Below are 18,862 nucleotides of genomic sequence, written 5' to 3'. Positions count from 1 at the left end.
CGCTCGACTGCCACGGGCTGGGTTCCGAGTTCTAGAGAACAGGCTGTGCAGAGACCCGGGCTAGGGGCTAAGCCATACAGCCTGGCCTCCTGGCCCTGGGGTTTGAGCCCAGTATAATGTAGAGCCAGCACCTAGAGAGAGAAGGCCTTCTCCCCCGTCCTCTGGAGCAGGGTGCGTGTGTGCGTGTGTGTGGTGCGAGTGTGTGTGTGTGTGGTGTGCTATTTACTGACCCCCTTTCTTCTTTACTGTGTAATTAAAGTTGGAGGGTCTTTGTCTTATAGGAACAGTGTGTGTGTGTGTGTGTGTGTGTGTGTGTGTGTGTGTGTGTGTGTGTGTGTGGTGTGCTATTTACTGACCTCCTTTCTTCTTTACTGTGTAATTAAAAATATTGTTGGAGGGTCTTTGTCTTATAGGAACAGTATTCCATTGTAAAACAGGTTGGAACATTCTCCTCGGTTCACCTAAATGTTCTGATAATCGTAATGTTCTGGTCTCTACAAGTCTAAAATTTTCATCTGGAGAAGTTGTTCTTTTTTGTGTATGTCAGTCCTGGGGGTTGGACTCAGGGCCTGAGCACTGCCCTGCAGCAAGCTTGTGTGTGTGTGTGTGTGTGTGTGTGTGTGTGTGTGTGTGTGTGTGTGCCAACGGCTAGTACCAGACCGCTGGAATTGCAGCTCTGATTCTGGCTTTTTGCTGGTAAGCTGAGGTGAGATCTCATAGACTTTCCTGCTTGGCTGGCTTTGACTTGGGATCCTCGGCTCTTGGACGCCTGCATCGCTGGGATTATAGGCGTGAGCACTGGGGCCTGCCTAGAAGTAGCTCTTCTTTACGGCGGGCACTGGCCTGGAATTATAATGAGCAGCCGGTGAACCAGGTCAGGAAAAGCCACTTGGTTTCTATGGACATTAACAGTTAGGACCTGCGGAATGGCGGATCTCTCCTCATCCTACCACAAATGCAGGTGACTGTCCCCATTAGACAGAGTCCTGAGACTTCAAAGGCACACACATGACCCGTTTCTCGGGGACTCATTAGGAGAGGCTGGCGGTGGTGCTGAGAGAGAAGCTGCCCTGGCGGCTGCTGTATGGACAGGGACTGGGGAGGCTGCCAGCACTGAAGGCCACGTCACCTGGAGGAGACCGCAGACACACAGCGTGCTCTCCCTCCTGTGCCCTGGCTATGGGCTCCCTGTGGGGGTGCTGGATCCAGCATCACAACAGGTAAAGCGGGGGAACCTCTGGTGCAGTGACTAAGAAACCAAAATGGCAGAAGAACCCCTGTGCCAGGCTACAGGGTTGCCAGGCTCTTGTGGAGCACATGACACAGCTTAACCAGGGACCCAGCCACGGACTCAGGCCAGCGTCCCCTCTAAGGCAGCCTCTCTGCACTCCTGGTCATCCCCCTCCCTCTCCCTTCCTGACTGCTTTCCCCCAGGGTGAGATCAGAAGCATCACGCTGGACAGCCCCTCCACGGTCAGTAACTCAGTTCCTCCATCAGCTTCTTGAACTCTGGGGTATTCTGAGCCCTCTGGCCTGGATCCGCTCCACCAAGGCCTGCCACGGGTTTCTGTACGCCTCTCCTCGTCTGACTGCAGTCCCCGCGCTCCCCTGATGAGACACCACGGGCCTGGCTCCTGCTGGTCCCTCTCTGCAGGTGGCTGTGACCATGTCTTGAGCGTTCAGATGATCAGAGATGGACAAAGGGCTAAGCGATCGGGAGGAGTGAACTGGAAAGCACCTTGGCGTGAGACCTGACTGATCCCGTGCTGTCCTCCTGGCATCTCCCTTCTGGAGGCAACCCCTCCACATGCAGCAGAGAGAATGTGGCCCCATGAGGGGCTCTGGGCCTGGGAACCATCTTAGAACCTCCTGGGCAGCAGATGGTCGGGTCTAGGGTGTGGAGCGCCCACCAGAGCATGTGATTGGCCAGAGTTCAAAGGCCACCGGTGGGACAGGCTACCAACCTGGAGAATGTTACTGACCTCGTCCAGTGGGTGGATTCCAACCATCACCAAAGCAGGGACCGCTCCTCCTACTGACCTACCCCAAGATCAAGGGCCCTGTCAACCCGGAGAGGCTTTGAGGGGTTGTGTGGGGACAATAACGGGAGAAGGGGAGGCAGTATGTGCATAGTGTCTGGTGTGTGTGTGTGTGTGTGGTGGCATCTGAACCACGGGTGAGGATAGCACACAGTTCAGTGGAATGAAGAACCCTCACACTGGAATCACACCAGGCTGTCCTCACAGTGCCCTCACCCCGCCCCGCAGGCCTCTGCGACTCCTCCCTCCAGCCGCCAGGGGCCTGTCCCGGACACCCGTGGACACCCGTGGAAGTGGGGTCCCGGGGATGAGTCTGTGTGCACTGGATGTGCTGAACTGCGCACCAAGTCCCCAGTCAGGCCCAGCCTCCTGGTGGCTGAGCCACGACCCCATCTGGGTGCAGCACATTCACCTCGGTGCTGGCGTTTCCTCCAGGTTTTGACTTGTGTGGACAGCACTGCTGTGGCCGTCTGTGCTCTGAATCCTTTGTGGAACTGCTGAGTAGAATGAGACTTGTGGCAGCTGAAGGCCCATCAGAATCTCACTTTATTTCTTTCCGGTTGGGGAAACTGAGGTTCTGAGGCCAGGCCTTGCCTTCGTGTGGATGGAGCACCGCAGGGCGAGAGCGGGACGGCCCGCGCCACTCCACATCGGCATCGGGCCCTCTGCCGGCAGATCAGTCCCCAGACACAAGACAATGGGTTGTCCCTGCCAGTCTCATAGGAGTCGGCCTGCCCGCCACAAAGCCAATGCCTTTGGTTGGTTTCTGTCTAATTAAAATCTCCCAAATTAGAAAAATACCGCGTCAGAGAAGTCCAGGCAGGGAAAGAGTGACTTAAACCAATTGAGGAGTCCACTCATTGTACAGTGTCTCCCTGGGCCCAGACAGCCACAAACCCGAGACAGCCCCAGAGGCCTGAGTGAGCAGCAAGCAGGAGCGACCCAGTGGGCGCCCAGGGACAGAAACATCCGCCAGACCCCAGCTTCCCTTGGCCTCCATTCTCCCCTTTCCCTCTCTCTGGTCAGGAAAAGTGAATTGATGTCATTAACATTAAACAATACTTGCCATAAGCCTCAGAATGCTACTGAGTACAAGCCGCCTGCTTCAAAAGACAGCTTCAGACCTGGCTGGCTGCCCTCGCCTTGGTACCCCGCGTCACCTTCTCCCACAGGGTGCTTGACCAGGGTGACAGCAAGGGGGCTTCAGCTTTTTCTGCTCCAGGATGGGCCTCTACCACTTGAGCCACAGCTGCACTTCTGGATCTTCTGGTTAATTGCAAGTAAGAGTCTTATGGACTTTCCTGCCTGGCTGGCTTCGAACCATGATGCTCAGATCTCAGCCTCCCAGGATTACAGGCATGAGCCACCCCGTCCAGCTTACAGGGCAGTACTGGTACCTGGGAGTGAGCAAAGGCCAAGTCCACGCTCCTGCTGAGTGACCCAGCCCAAGACCTGCCTGTAGCACCTAGCCAAGGAGCGGGGGACGCCCTGCTGGACTTTATAGGTTGTTCTTGTGGGAAGGTGGACGGGGTGCTTGCTCTGGTAAGACCCCATCTTCCTGAGGGACCTAGGCAGAAATGCTGGGCTCCTCCAGCCCGCAGTGGGGGAGGGCAGGGCCCCATCCAAGAATGGAACCTTCTGCTCCCCCAGCAGGGCTGTGTTCCTGGTGACATTCTTTCTGCACCGCTTATTCTGTCCACGCCCCACCATTCTACTTTGTCATTCCTGGAAATGTACGTTTTTCACACTAACAATCAGGGTAGACTGCCACATACAGATGCTAGGGCCCCACAGGAAATAAAATTGGTCACCACTTAAATTACATGAAATTGCACATTTTTCAGAGGTAGTAAAATAGTCTCTATCGTAATATCAACATGTGTAATTTGAACAGACAAGTGGTAGCGCTTCTCTTCGTCTGGCTGTTTAAGTGCAGGACAATCTCTACCCTCAAATAGTCTAAAAGGAAGCTTGGGAACTGGCCGTGATTTAGTGGCCAGCAAAAGGCTCTCAGGTAACCTCCCCGAAGTCCAGCCTGCACATTAGCCATCCAGGAGAGTCCCAGGGCCAGCAGCGCCACCACACCTCCACCCCTGACCGTCCCCTGCCACCTGGAGAGAGGTGAAGCAGTTCGTTCCACCAGAGAAGAGCCAACGGAAACAAGATCTTAGGGTACAGATGGATTGGGTTTTTGTTTTTTTGGTTCTAGGACCAACACGCAAGTTTTCTAGAAACCCGTAACCACCGCCAGCCAAGAGGAGCGGTCAGCTTGCAGGCAGGTGGGGACGGGCTGCTCATCTCTGTGGGCTACCAGAGCTTCCAGAAGGCCAGGGAGACCCGAAGCAGAGGGTGTATGTCCTGTCCCTGCCTGCTTGAAAGGTAGGGGTGGCAGGGGGTGGGGGCAGGAGCAGGGGTGTGGGCATGCTCTCCATGCTTGCTTTGGAGGTTGGTCTCCCTCAGTTGGGCATCACTTAATAATTGGTACAAAGGTGACATCTCAGCTAACGAATAAGCAGAACAAGCTGTGTGCTGGGTTCAAGGCAGAGCAAGACAGAAACAGAATTCCGAGGGTATAAAAAGCCATTTGGGAATAACCAGAAGTTGTATAAATAAAGTCTGAATTCAGAGCGACTAGATTTCAGGAAACCTCATCCTTGGTGAAGATTCTGCAGAGATCTGCCCATGTATCAACCTCAATTATGTAGACACACCAGGATGCTCAGTTTGAAAAAGAATTGAAAAAATCATGACAATTCCTCCTCCCTACACTTCCCGAGTTGCAGCAATCTGGCCATGAGAACCACCCAGGAAATGGCACGGAGAGTACTGCAGTGACCGGACCTCCTGGCCAGGGGCTCAGTCCTTTGCTCCCTAGCAGAATGAGAAGGCTGCAGGACCTGACTATGCGGGCACTGACGGAGTCCGCTGTCTCCTGACTTCTGAGCTCCCTGCACTCGCATCCATCCAAGTCCACACGCCCCAAGAACTAAGAGGAACAAAAGGCATACTTGTTCCTAGACCTCGTGTGGATGGAGATGGCCAGTGTGGCAGCTGTTTCACTGCGGTGGCTCGCCAGCTGTGAAGGAGGGACCCGCAAGAAACGCCGGGCAGCAGAGCCGGCCTGGGAGCCCGGCCTGTTCCCTCTGAGAGTCTGTTTCCCTTCCACACTGCCCCTCCTGGAGCCTGCCTGCAGGGAAGACTCTGGAACCTTCTGAAGAAGAACTGAGTCACAGGAGTTCGCAAAGGACTGAGGTGGCATTTGTGTGCAGCGGTAGAAAATGGTACCCACGGAAGCCTGCAGATGCCAACACAAGGGCCCTGCAGAGCTGGCCCTGCTGAGGACTGGTTTTCCTGCTGTGCTGTGGACATGGGGCTTGCAGCACCAACGAACAAACCTCAGCCATGAGGAGGGGGAGTTCTGGAGTTAGTCACTGCCAAGGGTTCATAAGAATCAAGGTACTGGGCTAAGTCTTCCACCAGCCACACTCCAGAGCGAGACACAAACGGCTCCCACGCCCAGCTGACTCGTGGTGGGCCCACGCATGAGCTGGGGGGATGTCCAGTTTTTAAAGGCAGAATATGACTGTTTCCAAACAACCAACGGATAACAGGGCTCTTCCGGTTCAACCGCCTCTCATTTTATGTGATATAAAATGGAGCCACGGGGCAGAGGGCTGGGATGGGAACAGCGAGGTGCAGTCCCACTGGAGGCACCGAAGCCAGCTGTCAAACTCTTGCCCTGGTCACGTGACGGAAGGCAGTAGGAGGCGGGGGGAGTGCGGCCTGCCCCACTGGGAGACCAGGAGTCTTGAGGGGTTCTGAACACACAGTAGGGTGAAATAACCCAGGTGTGTGAGGCCCCCAAGCTCTGTCTGGGTTCAGAACGACTCTGTTTCCCACCAGGCCCCACGCGCTTCCCAGAGGCGCAGAGTATCCAGGCCTGGCCTCGCCAGTTTCACATTCAAGTCTTTTGCTACCACAGTCGTCAGTAATCACTGGAGAAAGCAATTCCATCCGCTTCAGTTTACATCGGCACAAAATCACACGTCAACTTCACATTCCCGTTCCAAGTAAACATCACCGAATGGGCTTCGGGGGCTTGCTACTAACCTAAACACAAAGTAAAGTCCTACAACGGAATTCGGGGGGTAAAGTCTCTCTCTCTCTCTCTCTCGCTCGCTTCATCTACATTTCTTTCTCTTTCACTCTCTCTTCACCTTGTAGGACTCCAAATACTAAAAAGGTCAGTCTCTACATTACTTGGTCAATAATTGTCATAAATCATTGGCTTTAGAAGTTTGCATATATCTGATAAAAAGCCAAGCTAAAAGTGTATCCGTTTCAGGCAAGAATCTCTCCACATTTACTTGACAATGTTTTCTCTGTCAGTAAAGGAATTACGGAGAATCATTTCTAGTTAATTCTATGTTGGAAATACATCAAATCAGGCACCAGTGGCTCATGCCTGTAATCCTAGCTACTTAGAAGGCTGAGATCTGAGGATCACAAATTGAAGTCAATGTGAAACTCTTACATCCAGCGAAAAGCTGGAAGCAGAGTTGTGGCTCAAGTAGTAGTACACTAGACTTGAGCAAAAACAGCTGAAGGACAGAGCCCAGGCCCTGAGTTCAAGACTCAGTATGGGTACAAGAGAAAGAGAGAGACAGACAGACCCGGGGAGGGGGGAGACAAGGACAGAGAGAGAAAGGGAGGGAGGGAGGGAAAGAAAAAAGAGAGAGAGAGGAGGGAGGAAGAAAGGAAGGAGGAAAGAAACAGATAGGAAAAAAGATATTGAAAGTCCTCGATTCTGAGAAGTAAATGGCAAAGGGAATCACAGGAAAAGGTTTGCATTTTTATTGAAAGTAGATTTTTAGTTTTCTACTCTGAGATAACTCACAAGAATAATTCCTTAGAAACTTCACTTACTCAAAGCCAGATTTAATTTTGCAAGGCATCTCTTAAAATTTTTAATTTTGAGATAATTATAGAGTCCCATGACACTGTGAAGAAATCACACACAGCAATTCCTTTACAGCTTCACTTGTCACCTTGCCAAATTATAGAACAATATCACAACCATAAATGTACTGACGCAGTCCAAGGCCTGCCTCGTGTGTGTGTATGCGTGTGTGTGTGCGCGTGTATGCGCGTGTGTGTGAGTTTCATTGCACGTCTGGGCTCAGGCGATCGTGTGGAAGATCTTTTTGAGCTGCCTGCACTGTTTCATCTTGGCTTTCCTTTTGAAAACATCCCTGTGTGCATCTCTTAGATCCTGTTCCTTCTTTATGACTTTCTGTCTCTTGGCTACAGTTTCGCATACATCTCTGCATTTTACAGCCTCCAGGGTGAGCTCTGTCCTGGGCTGCAGTGGGCTGTCTGTGGTTGGCTCTGTGCTGTGATTCAGAGGGCTCTGTGTCTTTGGTTTGCTCTTGAGCTCACTCGGGCTTTCCCAGGAAAGGACACGGCATAAACACACATTCCAGTCCACGCTCACAAGGCTCTTAAAGACACCGGGAGGACACATTAATACAAAGGCCAAGCTGAAAGACTGTCATAAAAGTTCAGCCTTTAAAATTGCCTTATTAAAATACTTGGTTGGTTTTTTTTTTTTTAACCCAGATTTAAACTCCAGTTATGTGTTAGAGTACTCGGTGCAGCAAGAATTAGCTTTATGATCATTTTGCCAGGCAAAAGGAATCTGCCATCTGGGCCAGCATGGGTGAAAGCTTAATTCTTCCAGGTTCACGACCTGCCTCCCGATTTGAAATGTACAGAGACAACCTCAAACGGCCATCATGCCATCTAGGCCCCCGCCCCGACTCTAACCAAACAGGTAGCCAGGCTTTCTTCATGGGTAGTGAGAAAAATGGCCAGTGACATTCAAGGACAGTACCAAAAAGCAAAGGCCAACCCACAGTAGGTCTTGGTGGCTGGAAGGTGTGGAAGGAATTGCTGTTTCGGGTAGCTGATCCATTCAGAGCCCCTTCCCCCCCCACCCCACCCCCGTCGCATCATGCACTTTTTAAGTCCCCACCCCATGGAAATTAATTTTCTCTGGAGACCAGCTAACCCCCAAATACAGCAGCTAGCGAGCCCCGGCACAGAGTAAGCCCTCCGGGGAGGAAAGGCTGGAGCGTGTGGGCAGCCAGGGCTCATGAGCCCTACTCTCTCTACAACAACGAATGACAAGTTTTCAGCCAGGAAAAAAAAAAAAAATCCCGGGGTCTGCTGCATGTGGCAACAAGCTGAAATCTGGGCACTGGGCAGAAGTTAGAGACAAGAAATGGAGAAGAACTCAGGACGAATGCCTGGGAAGTGGGGTGGCCTTTCCCCGCCTGGGTGCGAGGCCAACCGGCCCTGCTCCTGAGGCCCACACCTCTCCCTGGAACACTGGGGGCTGCGTGCACCGCTGCCCACTGCACTCGGTCAGACTTCACACACACACACCTGACCAGCAGTCCAGCTGTTTAACATGCTGAGCAAGGCCAGGCCAGGCCACGGTAGCCGGCATTTCTCTTCATATCCAACGGCAATGGGCTTGCTCGTTCGTGAACAGACTTGAGAAAGGCATACAATGGGCCCAAGTGACCTACGATTTGCTTTTGCCGATGCTGCTTCTTAGAAATATGACCAAGAAACAACAAATTCCACTTAGCAGCATTTCCAGAAAACTAAATGAATTAAGATTGCATTTATGATCAAAGATGGATGGGCGAAAAATAAAGAGAACAAAATGATGATTGCCTAACTTGTCTCATCAAGACAGACAGCGGTGTGAATTGTTACTCTATCAACAGTGCCCGATGGCCTCTCCCTCTAGCTACTCGAAGTTCTGGCTTATCTGAACTCGCTATAATATTCAGTGATATAAAAATAAATCATCCCTCATACGGAACATTTGCTCTAGGACCTTTTGTCCCAACAAGCTCTTATTTCTTTTATTTAACCACTGATAGTGTTTTACAAAATAGTTCTCTTTAAGACTTAAGGAGTGCAATTATTTTCAGACGAATTATAAGTGTTCCCCAAAACTCTTGCATCGGGGCAATAATATCTGCTAGTATTTGTTTTCAACAATTTTCTGGAGGGCAGTCTGGAGGACAGTTCTGTTGACGTGTTCCTTAAACAAAGCCGTGTATATGTGTGTTTAAAAGACATTTCTCATCTGTCTGCTCTTGTGTGCCGCAAACCATGGGAGATATCAAGGGGAAAGCAAAGTAACTAATGGAAGGTCATAATTTAGGCAGTGAAAAACAGAATGAATGTATTACCCCGCTGTGGCATTCAGTGCTCAGCCAACCCAAACTTTCTTTCCTGAGGAAATACGTGGTGGAGACACTTTCCATCTGCTTGTGACAAACACTACAGAAGATTCCCACAAATTCTCCCCTGCTTAAAAACATTTTAACTATAAAATGGTAGTTATCTTAGGCACTCGTTTCATAAAAGGAATTCTCGATGACCCAGAGAGAAAAGGTTTTTGTTCAAGAAATCAGACCCACCTGCGCCAGTCAAAGCCTTCTTGCGCTGGAAGCAGCAGCCTTCACAGACACTACAAACCACCCCAGCCACAAGGAGACAGGTTTGGGAGACTGGGGTCCCTGCCTGGCTCATCTAAATCCCCTCTGTGTGAAGAGGACTTCCTTTGGTTTTTTTTAATTGCATGAAAAACGAAAACACGCCAGGATTTCCACACAGACACCTCCAATAAAAGGTAAAAATCAGAAAGTGCAGGAGGACCCGCGTAGGTCCCGGCCCCGGCCCGCTCCCCCTCCCCAGCCGGCAGGGGCGGCTCTGCGCCCTCACCCTCGCCGGGGAAGGTGCTCAGGGGGCGCCCCCTCCCCTCCCCTCCGCTCCCCTCCCCTCCCCAGCGCTGCGCCTTTCGCCCTCGCCCTCGCCCCGGGAAGGTGCTCAGGGGGCGCCCCCTCCCCTCCCCTCCCCAGCCGGGCAGCCGCGTCCTGGCGCCTTGATCTCAGCGCAGCCAGTCTGTCCGCCGGGTTCGAGCTCGCCGTGGCGCGGGCTGGGCTCCGTCCCGGACTCGGCCGGAGCTCCAGGCTCCACCTGCCCGCGGGGCCGCCGCGGCGTGCAGCGTGGATTGGTGCCGCGAGACACCTCCGACCCGGCAGGGCCAGCGCCGCCCAGACCCCGGCGCCCCGACCCCGGGCGGACCCCGACGGCGCCGGCACCCCGGCCCGAGGTCTGCGCATCCCACCTCGCGGCGGGCGCTGCGGTTTCCCGGGAGCGAGGGCGAAGCGAGGGGCAGCGCACGGCCGTCCGGGGCTGGGGCGCCGAGGGGGCCGCGCGGCCAGCCCCCCGCACGCAGCCCCCGCCACGCCGTCGGGCCCCGGCGCGCTCTCCCAGCGGACGCCCCCGGCCGGCGGCCTGTGGGCGGCCCACGGGGCCCGGGAGCGTTCCCACGCCCGCCCGCCCTCCGCGCGCGGCACCTACCCTGGCGCGCCGGCCGGCCGGTCCGGAGGCGGGTGGCGCGGCGCTAGTGGGAGGCGGACATGGACCACGCGCCCTCCATGCGCCACACGGAGAAGGCGTAGCTGAGGCGCTCGTGGGCCACGTAGCTGCAGCTGGTCATCTTATTGTCCATCTCGTCGCTCTGCAGGACCTGGTAGAGGAAGTCTATGTACCTGGCGGCCAGCTTGAGCGTCTGGATCTTGCTGAGCTTGTCGGAGGGCAGCGTGGGGATGATCTTGCGCAGCGCGGCGAAGGCCTCGTTGAGGGACTGGGTGCGCTGGCGCTCGCGCACGTTGGCCAGGATGCGCTGGCTCTGCAGCTCCTCGAACGACTGCGCGCTCGGGCTGCCCTTCTTCCCGCGCTTGCCCGGCGTCGGGCTGCCATCTTCGCTCGACTTCTTGCTGTAGCGCCGCTTCCGGCCGAAGCGCTTGGGCTGCCGCTCCAGCTCCTCCTCGCTGGTGCCCAGGCTGTCGGCGGGGGACACGGGCGAGCTGGAGCCCTCCTCCATGGCGCCCGCCCGGCGCGCGCGGGGCTGGGGCGCCGGCGGCCGAGCGCACGCCCGCCCGCCCGCCCGCCCGCCCGCCCGCGGGGCGCGCACGACTCGGAGCTCGAGGCCGGCCGGTGCGGAGGCGAGGTCTCGGCGGGAGGAAGTTATTCTAACTTTCTTGGAAACTCTACCCGGGCCGGGTTGCTAAATAGCTGTCAGGAAGGAGGGCGGCGCGCTGATTGGCCGCGGCGGCCGGGGCCGGGCGTGGCGGGGCCGGCGGCGCCCCCTCCCCCCGGCGGCACTTTCAGTTTTGCTCCGCGCGCGGCCCTCGGGCCCGGGGCTGCTCGGAGCCGGGGCCCCGCCGCGTGCGCCCCCGCCGAGCCGCCGCCCGCGCCGCGCAGCCCGAGGCCCGGCTTTGTCCGCGCCTCACCGCGGACACCCCGCCCTGCCGGGCCCGGGGTCTCGGCGAGGGGCCGGGGACGCCCCGACGCCCGCCGACACCCTGCCCGGCCGTCCGGACTCGGGGATCGTGGAGACGCGGCCGGCCCCGGCCAGGCCAAGCCCGGCCCGCGGGGAGCCGTTCCCCAGCCCCATTGGCTGGGGATCCCGACCCCAGGTGCCCTTCCCGAGCCCTCGGAAGGACGGACGACGGAATGCCACCGCCAGCATCGGCGGGGCGGCCGTGCGCCCCGGGCACCCGCCCGCTCCGCCTGGCCCGGGCGCCTGCCGCACCCCGCGCCCCGCGCTTCGGGCGGGTAGTGGATGGAGGGAGCTCGGGGGCTGCGCGGGGCCGCCCTGGGCGGTGCGGGGCGCCAGTGGGTTCAGCAGCGTGGCGGTTGGGGCCTCGGTGGGCGGCACGGTGGGCCCAGGCCTCGCGCCATCTGGACGCTGAGCGTGGCGCGTTTGAAGTGCCTGGGGTCTCTTTGTTCGCCAGGCTCGGGCCTGGAGGTGGTTTACGGCTTTGATGCCTTTGAACCTATTCCCAGGTGACCCCCGGCTCAATTAGGCAGCCAGGCCAGAGAGCCTTGATCAAGGGCAGCGCGGGCCTTTTTATGGAAGACGAACTCCGACAGGGAGTGCGTCGCGCTCCCGGGTAGGCTAGGAGAGGCCAGGGCGGGCCAGGGAAGCCTGGAGCCAGTGCTCAGGGACCGGGGTCTCCAGGGAAGGGTCGGTTTCCACAGGAGTCCATGGAGAAGCCCTTTCTGTGGTGAGCAGGCTGACACACGTGACGCCCTGCTGTTTGTGGTTTCTTGGAGATGCCCGGGCCTCACAACCCATTGGCGAAGGGCCCTTCTGTCATGGCTCCACTGCCTCCCCTCTTCTGGTCTAGGCCAGCTGTGCCCTGAAGTGGCCTTCCTTGTCCTTCTCCTTGCCTTGTCTTTTTTTTCCCCTTTTTTCTCAAATCAAAATTAAAGGAACAAAGCAGAGCACCCAGGTGGTCAGATGGTGTGTGCCAGGGCCTGGCTTTTCCTGGGGCTCCCGGATGGGCAGGGCCTGCCTCGTGCCACCTATCTTCACTGGACGGGTCAGAGCTGGCTTGTGCGACCCCTGCTCCTCAGGATGGAGACCCAGGACCCTCCCTCCTGGCTTGAATAGAGCCACATGACCGACATGGCCTTCCAAGAATGCTGAGCCAAGACAGGGAGACCTTGTGGACTGCCTCCCCTCTTCTCCCCTCCCCACTCCCTCCGTCTCCATCTCTGTCTCTCTGTCTCTGTCTCTCTCTGTCTCTCTCTCTGTCTCTCTCTCTGTCTCTCTCTGTCTCTCTCTCTCTCTCTCTCTCTCTCTCTCTCTCTCTCTCTCTCTCTCTCTCTCTCTGTATCCCTCCATCTCTCTGTGTCTGTCTCTCTGTCTCTCTCCCTCTCCATCTCCTCCCTCTCTACCTCTCCTCCCCTCTCCTTTTCCCCTCCCCCTCATCTTCCTCTCCCTCTCCTTTTCCTTCTCCCTCTTCCTTCCTTCCTTCATTACATGGGAGTTCAAATCTTACTTAGAAAAGAAAGCAGCCCAGCTTTAGAGAAGCATGGTAGGTTCTGTGCAGCCCAGGGCCAGGCCCAGCCTGAGGACAAAGGCCCAGAGGGGCCTTGGAAGGGGGGAGATACAGCACCATTCAGAGTCTGTGGGTACCGAGATACACTGCCTTCAGAGAGTCTGTGCTCGCTGGCCGGATGGCAGGGGAGATGGCAGTCGTCTCCTCACTCACTTTCAGTTTAAAGGAACCGGAATTCCAAGGAAAAAGTACTCCCTTTAGGCAAAAACTCAAGTTATTGATGTAGTTTGAGTATTTTTCTTTCAAAAGCCAAGTCATTAATAAGGCTAATAAAACTGATATATTAATAACCCGAGCAACAAAATGTATTTGTGTGTGAACACCTATTCAAGGACCACCCAGGCTCACCCAGACTCGGATGAAATATCAGGCAGCAGAACTCACAGGAGCAAAGGCAGCACTTGGCGTATTTATTCATTATCGAGCACGGAACCTCCCATGAATGTTTCCTTTCACATATGTAAAGAAGTGTGCTTTGTCTCGTTGGACTTTGTTTAGAAAGGAAAGTGTCTTGCCATCCTGACAGCGTCTGGGAAGGCCTGTGCTCTGTGCTTCCTCTCAGGCAGGTGAGGAGGTGGCCTGAGCTCAGGGCTGTCAGCCCGCCCCTAATCTTGTGTGTAGAATGTGACACTGCTGGAATTGGCCCCTGGGGACAGTGTTCAGTACTGGGGTACCTGCACACAGTCCCTGAACTTTAGCGGGAGGCTAACATGTGTGCTTGACAGACCTGAGGTGGTTTTCATTACTAATTATTGTTATCCTTAAGTACTTGCACAATGCGTTTCTATTCAGCGTGTCAGTTAGTGAACGTTTTTTTTTTTGCCAGTCCTGGGCTTGAGCTCAGGGCCTGAGCATTGGCCTTGGACTTTCTCAAGGCTAGAGCTCTACCACTTCAGCCTCAGCACCACTTCTGGCTTTTTTTCTATGTATGTGGTACTGAGGAATCGAACCCGGGTCTTCATGCATGCTAGGCAAGCACTTTAACCACTAGGCCAAACTCCCGGCCCCAGTTAGTGAACATTTTGATCGGTGTCACCCTTTCCAGCATTCTCCCCCATCCCATTCCCACATCTCCATTTCCTCATAGGCTTGTTCATCCACTCTCCCCCTCTTTGCTCATCTGAAACTATTAACCGCCCCAGGAGCTGTGGAGACGATACATTTCTCAGCTCCACCTCAGACCCCGTCAGCTTCAACTTGAAGCTCTTGATCGAGCTGAGAGGCAGAAATTGGGTATTTTGTTAAAGGGCCTCTGATGAGCCCCTGTGTTGTCTTGCTTGAGTTTAACCAAAGCTAGAGCCGGCGGTGGAGCCTGTGTTTGAGCAGGTGACAGCATTGGCGGCCTTCGCCGTGCCGTTTGCATGAGTGCGGGAGGAATCCCCCACAGCCAGCGTTCCACCCACACGTGTCAGCAGCAGAGCTTCCACTGCCTTGGTTTTGAGTCCCTTGGTCTTCGACAGAGGGGACGGTGGGTGTAGTGACTGAAGAGCCTCAAGCCCCAGAGCTAGGCTTGGGGGAAGGCTGTGACACAGCTGTGGTTGGTGGATACACATGGAAGAGGTGTTTGTCGTTGCTTTGCCGAAGAGTCCTGGGCAGGAAGAAATCCAACCTGCTCTTGGACCGTATCCGGTTTGCTTTATTTCTACTTTTGTACCAATGCTGGGGCTTGAACTCAGGGCGGGGGAAATGCTGGCCTGTGAGGTTTTGCTCAATGCGGTGCCTCCACCCCTTGAGCCCCGTATCTATTGGCTTTTTAACTGGAGATGCCACAAGCTTCCCTGCCCGGGCTGGCTTCAAACCCTAACCCTCAGATCTCAGCCTCCTGAATAGTCAGGGTCACAGGCTTGAGCCACAGTGCCCTGCAGTTTTTAATGATGCTTTTGTTTTCTCCTCACACCAATGCTTTTTGGCCGTCGAGGGTCTTCCCAGGGGAAGCTGAAAAGGCGGTCCTCTCCCCTGAAGGAGGTGCTCCTCAAACGGCATCATAGAGAGCTCGTCCCCAGGAACGAGCTGGATATCATTTTCTGGAAGTCATCCATCTCCCCAGGAGTCCACCCCCTCTACCCCTCTTCCAGAACTGAAGGATGTGGGGGGGGGGGACAGGGGACAGAGGTGTGCCCACAGAAGGACCTGCACCCTGGACGCGCAGCTTGCTCAGGCAGGATTGCCTTTTGAAAGTCCACCTGGAAAGTTTTACCCGGGTAAAGTCACTCCACAGGCATATGCTGTGACCCGTGGGGAGGGTCTGTCATGGTGCTTTGGGCGCTGCCAGCACTTGGTGTTGAATAGTCTCGCTCTCCGTGCACCCAGGGAAAGGGGCTGACCTCTCCTCCTCCTCCCTTTCCACCTGAGCCACAGCAGGTGGAAGCTCAGAATGACCTTTCTTGGCTCCTGGAAGCCCTGGTCTGTGAGATGCTCTCTTGCCTGCGTGGAAAACAACAGGTGGACATTGTCTGGTGTCCTTGGCCATTCCAGGTAGGGAGGTTTGGTGGTTTGGTGGTTCCGCATCCGGGCATTGGCTGTCTGGAGTCCTGGCACGGCCACACTTCCTGGAGGAGGGAGACACAGGCATGCAGCTCAGGGGCCATGAGAAATGCACCCGCCACATCCCAGAAAGCCTGGGCTGCATTTTCCTTGTGCCCAGAGCAGTCCCCTCTACTCCTCTGGGTTTTGAAGGGGGTCTGTCTGAGAATCTCCCTGGAGCTTTGGCTCCATGAAGGACTCTACAGTGTCCTCTAACCAGCTGTTTCCGGTCGAGGCAGCCGGCACAGGCTCTGTTCTCCCGTGGAAGCCTGGACATCAGCCTTTCCCCATGGCGTATGTGTCACCAGGACTGCAAGGTAGGCTTAACAGCCCATGGGCTCACATTTACACACACAGTCAGAGGGGCTCTGCAACAAACATATTCTTTTCACTTGGCATATAAGGCAAATCTTCATTAGAAATAACAATGGTGGCCAGGAGCTTGTGACTGGTGCCATCCTAGCTACTGAGAAGGCTGAGATCTGAGAATCATGGATCGAAGCCAGCTGTGGGAGAAACATCTGTGAGATCTGTATCTCTAATAAACCACAAAAAGCCAGAAGTTGAGCTGTGGCCAGTGGTGGAATGCCAGCAATGAATAACAACAAAAAAAAAACCACTCAGACAGTGAGAGGGAGAGAAAGGGGGGGGAGAGGAGGGGACCAAATCCAATATAATAGCAGAATGATGGACTGAAATGAGTCAGGGAAAGCTGTGGTCAGAGAGCTGCCAAGGGCATGGAAGCCCATCAGATATGGTACAAAGCCCGTGGATTCACAAGGCGAGTCAAATGGAAGTCTAATGGTTGGTTGTGGCTGCTGGTAGGATTCTGAGACCTGGTGAATGAAGGGAGGAGTGGATCCCAGCCAGGCCATCGAGTCCTCAGAGTCTCCGAGTAGGAGCAGTGAGAACATGGTTCCCCCTCAAGAAGCAATCCCCAGGGGGGGAAGGCGGAGCCACAGTCCACGGACCCCCGGTGAGGAGTGGCCACGCCCGCTCTTCAGCCCCGCTGGTTATCCAGCAGGACCTGTGAGACTGCACACCCCGCCACAGCCCCTCGGTCACGCTGACCTCACGTCCCGGGACTCTGACCTGGAGCCTTCTGTGCTCCAAGTAACTCCATCTTTCATCGCCTAGCGGTTGTGTTGGCACAAGTGGCTCCACAGGCCTGCCTTCTGTCACCATCTGCCCCCAGCCATCCTAGGGCCAGCGTCACAGACCGGCCGTGGGGGCTGCCGGTGAGTCCCTCAGCTCCCTCTGTGGTGGCCTCTCCGCGGCCCAGCGCAAGCCCCTTCTTGCAGCAGGCTCTGGACTCCAGCCACGGCCCCAGACAGCAGCCCAGCGCTTTCCAGACTTTCCGTAAGCCGAATTTACCAGTGCTCCTGGACGATGGCACAGGCCATGGGCCTAGCCCAGACTCGGATGCTGGGCATGGAAAAGTCACGTGGCGGCTGTTTGTGCGGGTGTGAGTGTGTGTGAGAGTGTATCTATGCTGCTGAATCACCACTTTCCCTAATGGCCAGCCAGGGCCTGTCACATTTAGAGGTGGGTGTGTATGTGTGTGTGGGTGTGTGTGTGCTTGCACATGTGTGTGGATGTGTGCTTGTGCACAATTGTGTGTGTACTGGTGAGTCACCACTTTCACTAATGGACACATTTAGATGACCAGCCAGGGGCTCAGTCATTTTTAGAGGTGGGTGCATGTGTATGCATGTGTGCACATACGTGTGTGTGTGTGTGTGTGTGTGTGTGTGTGTGTGTGTGTATACTGGTAAGTCACCATGATCACTGATGGACGCATTCAGATGGCCAACCAGGGGCTCAGTCACGTTTACAGGTGGTGTGTCATTACTGTTTGTCTGACTCTTCTTTGTGCCTGGACACTGCTGTGGTTTGACTGCATTTGTCCCCAGGGCCACCCAGGGAGAGGCTCTGGGTGTCTAAGGGGGCTCAGTGGGCCCAGGAGGCCGGGGTGCCATCCGCATAGGGGCCACTGCTGGTCTGACAGGAATGGATTGGTCCCCTGTACAGCCACTGAGACAAAAGAGCAAGCCAGGCCTCCTTGCTTTTCTCAGCAAGTGAACTCACTTGCACACACACTTCTGCCAGCAGCGTGCTACTGCCATGCAGTGATGCAGCCAGAAGGTCTCCTAAGATGCCAGCACCAGAACCTGCTCTTCCTTCCCTCTTCCTCTTCCTCTTTCTTTCCCTCCTTTCCTCCTTCCCTTTATCCCTCCCTTTCCCTTCCCTTCATCACTTCCTTTTCCTTCCTTCTTTTCTCCCTCCCTCTTTGTCCCCTTCTTTTTTTCCCTCTTCTTCTCTCCCTCCCTCCCCACTCTTTCCAAAATCATTCAGATCTCAAACTCACGATCCCCCTGCCTCAGCATCCCGAGTGCCAGCATGGCAGGCCCTCACCACCACAACCTGGCTAAGCCTTCAGTTTCTCTACATAGTTTGTTGAAGTGCCTAGAAACAGACTCAGCCCGTGACTGTCTCCCGAGGGGACTTCTTCCTCCTGTGTCCCAGGCTTCTGCTTGAGGTCCAGGGACTGGGGGCCTGGGAGCCTGGGCGGGGGGACAGAAGGGGCCCAGGAGGGGACCTTGCCTTTCAGAATGTGGCTTTTTCTTCACACATTACCCATGGAGGCCTCTGTGCCTTCTCTCAGCACGCTGGAATCTGCTCTAGCCTACATTCTCCAGAGTAACTTGGGCTCTTTCTGCGTTCAGCATCTTGGCAAGTGGCTGGGTGCTCAAGAGAACGGCCGGTTCTCCAAGCTGCCTTTCAGGCTCATGTCCTGTCCTCCTCCTGGCTAAGCCCCTTCCCAACTGCCTCTCTCTGTCTCTGTCTCTGTCTCCATCTATGTCTCTATGTTTCTGTCTCTGTCTCTTTCTCTCTCTCTCTGTCTCTCTGCCTCCATGCCTCCCCACTTCTCTCTGTTCTGTGCTTTCGCCTGTTCTGGTTTCTTTCCCTCTGGTGGCAGCTGTTTATTACATACCCCAAGCCTAGACTCCCTGAGGCCAGCAGGGAGCCGGGGCCACGTGGGAAGCCGAGGCTCTTCCTTGTTGTTGCCTGGCTGCGTGTCCTCTGTGGAACCTCCACAGGGGGCCGGGTTCCCCCCCCCCCGTGCCCTCAGCCTGTGGACGGGTGGCCTGCACTTCCGTGCGGTGGGCTTCAAGGTCACCAAAGGTGCTGGAGGTGAGGGTTCACTCATGAATCATAAAGACTTAAAGAAAAAAGTGAGTGTGAGCCCTGGTGGCCTCAGAGCAGCCTCGCCTCTGTGGTTTCTGGGTGTCCACTGGT

General features: G+C 55.5%; 1 protein-coding gene across 1 annotated transcript in view; it reads right to left on the bottom strand.

Moving 5' to 3' along the window:
• Twist2 (twist family bHLH transcription factor 2) overlaps positions 1-11,013 on the bottom strand; it is a 42,804-nt gene extending 31,791 nt beyond the window's left edge. Inside the window, exon 1 of the mRNA XM_090354432.1 lies at positions 10,488-11,013. Within this exon, the coding sequence (XP_090210558.1) occupies positions 10,531-11,013 (483 nt within the window). The 3' untranslated portion in view covers positions 10,488-10,530. The remainder of the gene's footprint in view (positions 1-10,487) is intronic.
• Between the last annotated feature and the right edge of the window lie 7,849 nt (positions 11,014-18,862).

This window comes from Megascapheus bottae, chromosome 21 (assembly GCF_031878675.1).
Source record: "Megascapheus bottae isolate mThoBot1 chromosome 21, mThoBot2.hap1, whole genome shotgun sequence".
NCBI lineage: Eukaryota > Metazoa > Chordata > Mammalia > Rodentia > Geomyidae > Megascapheus > Megascapheus bottae.
Note: the sequence above shows the minus strand (reverse complement) of the source record. Positions and strands in the feature narration are given on the sequence as shown.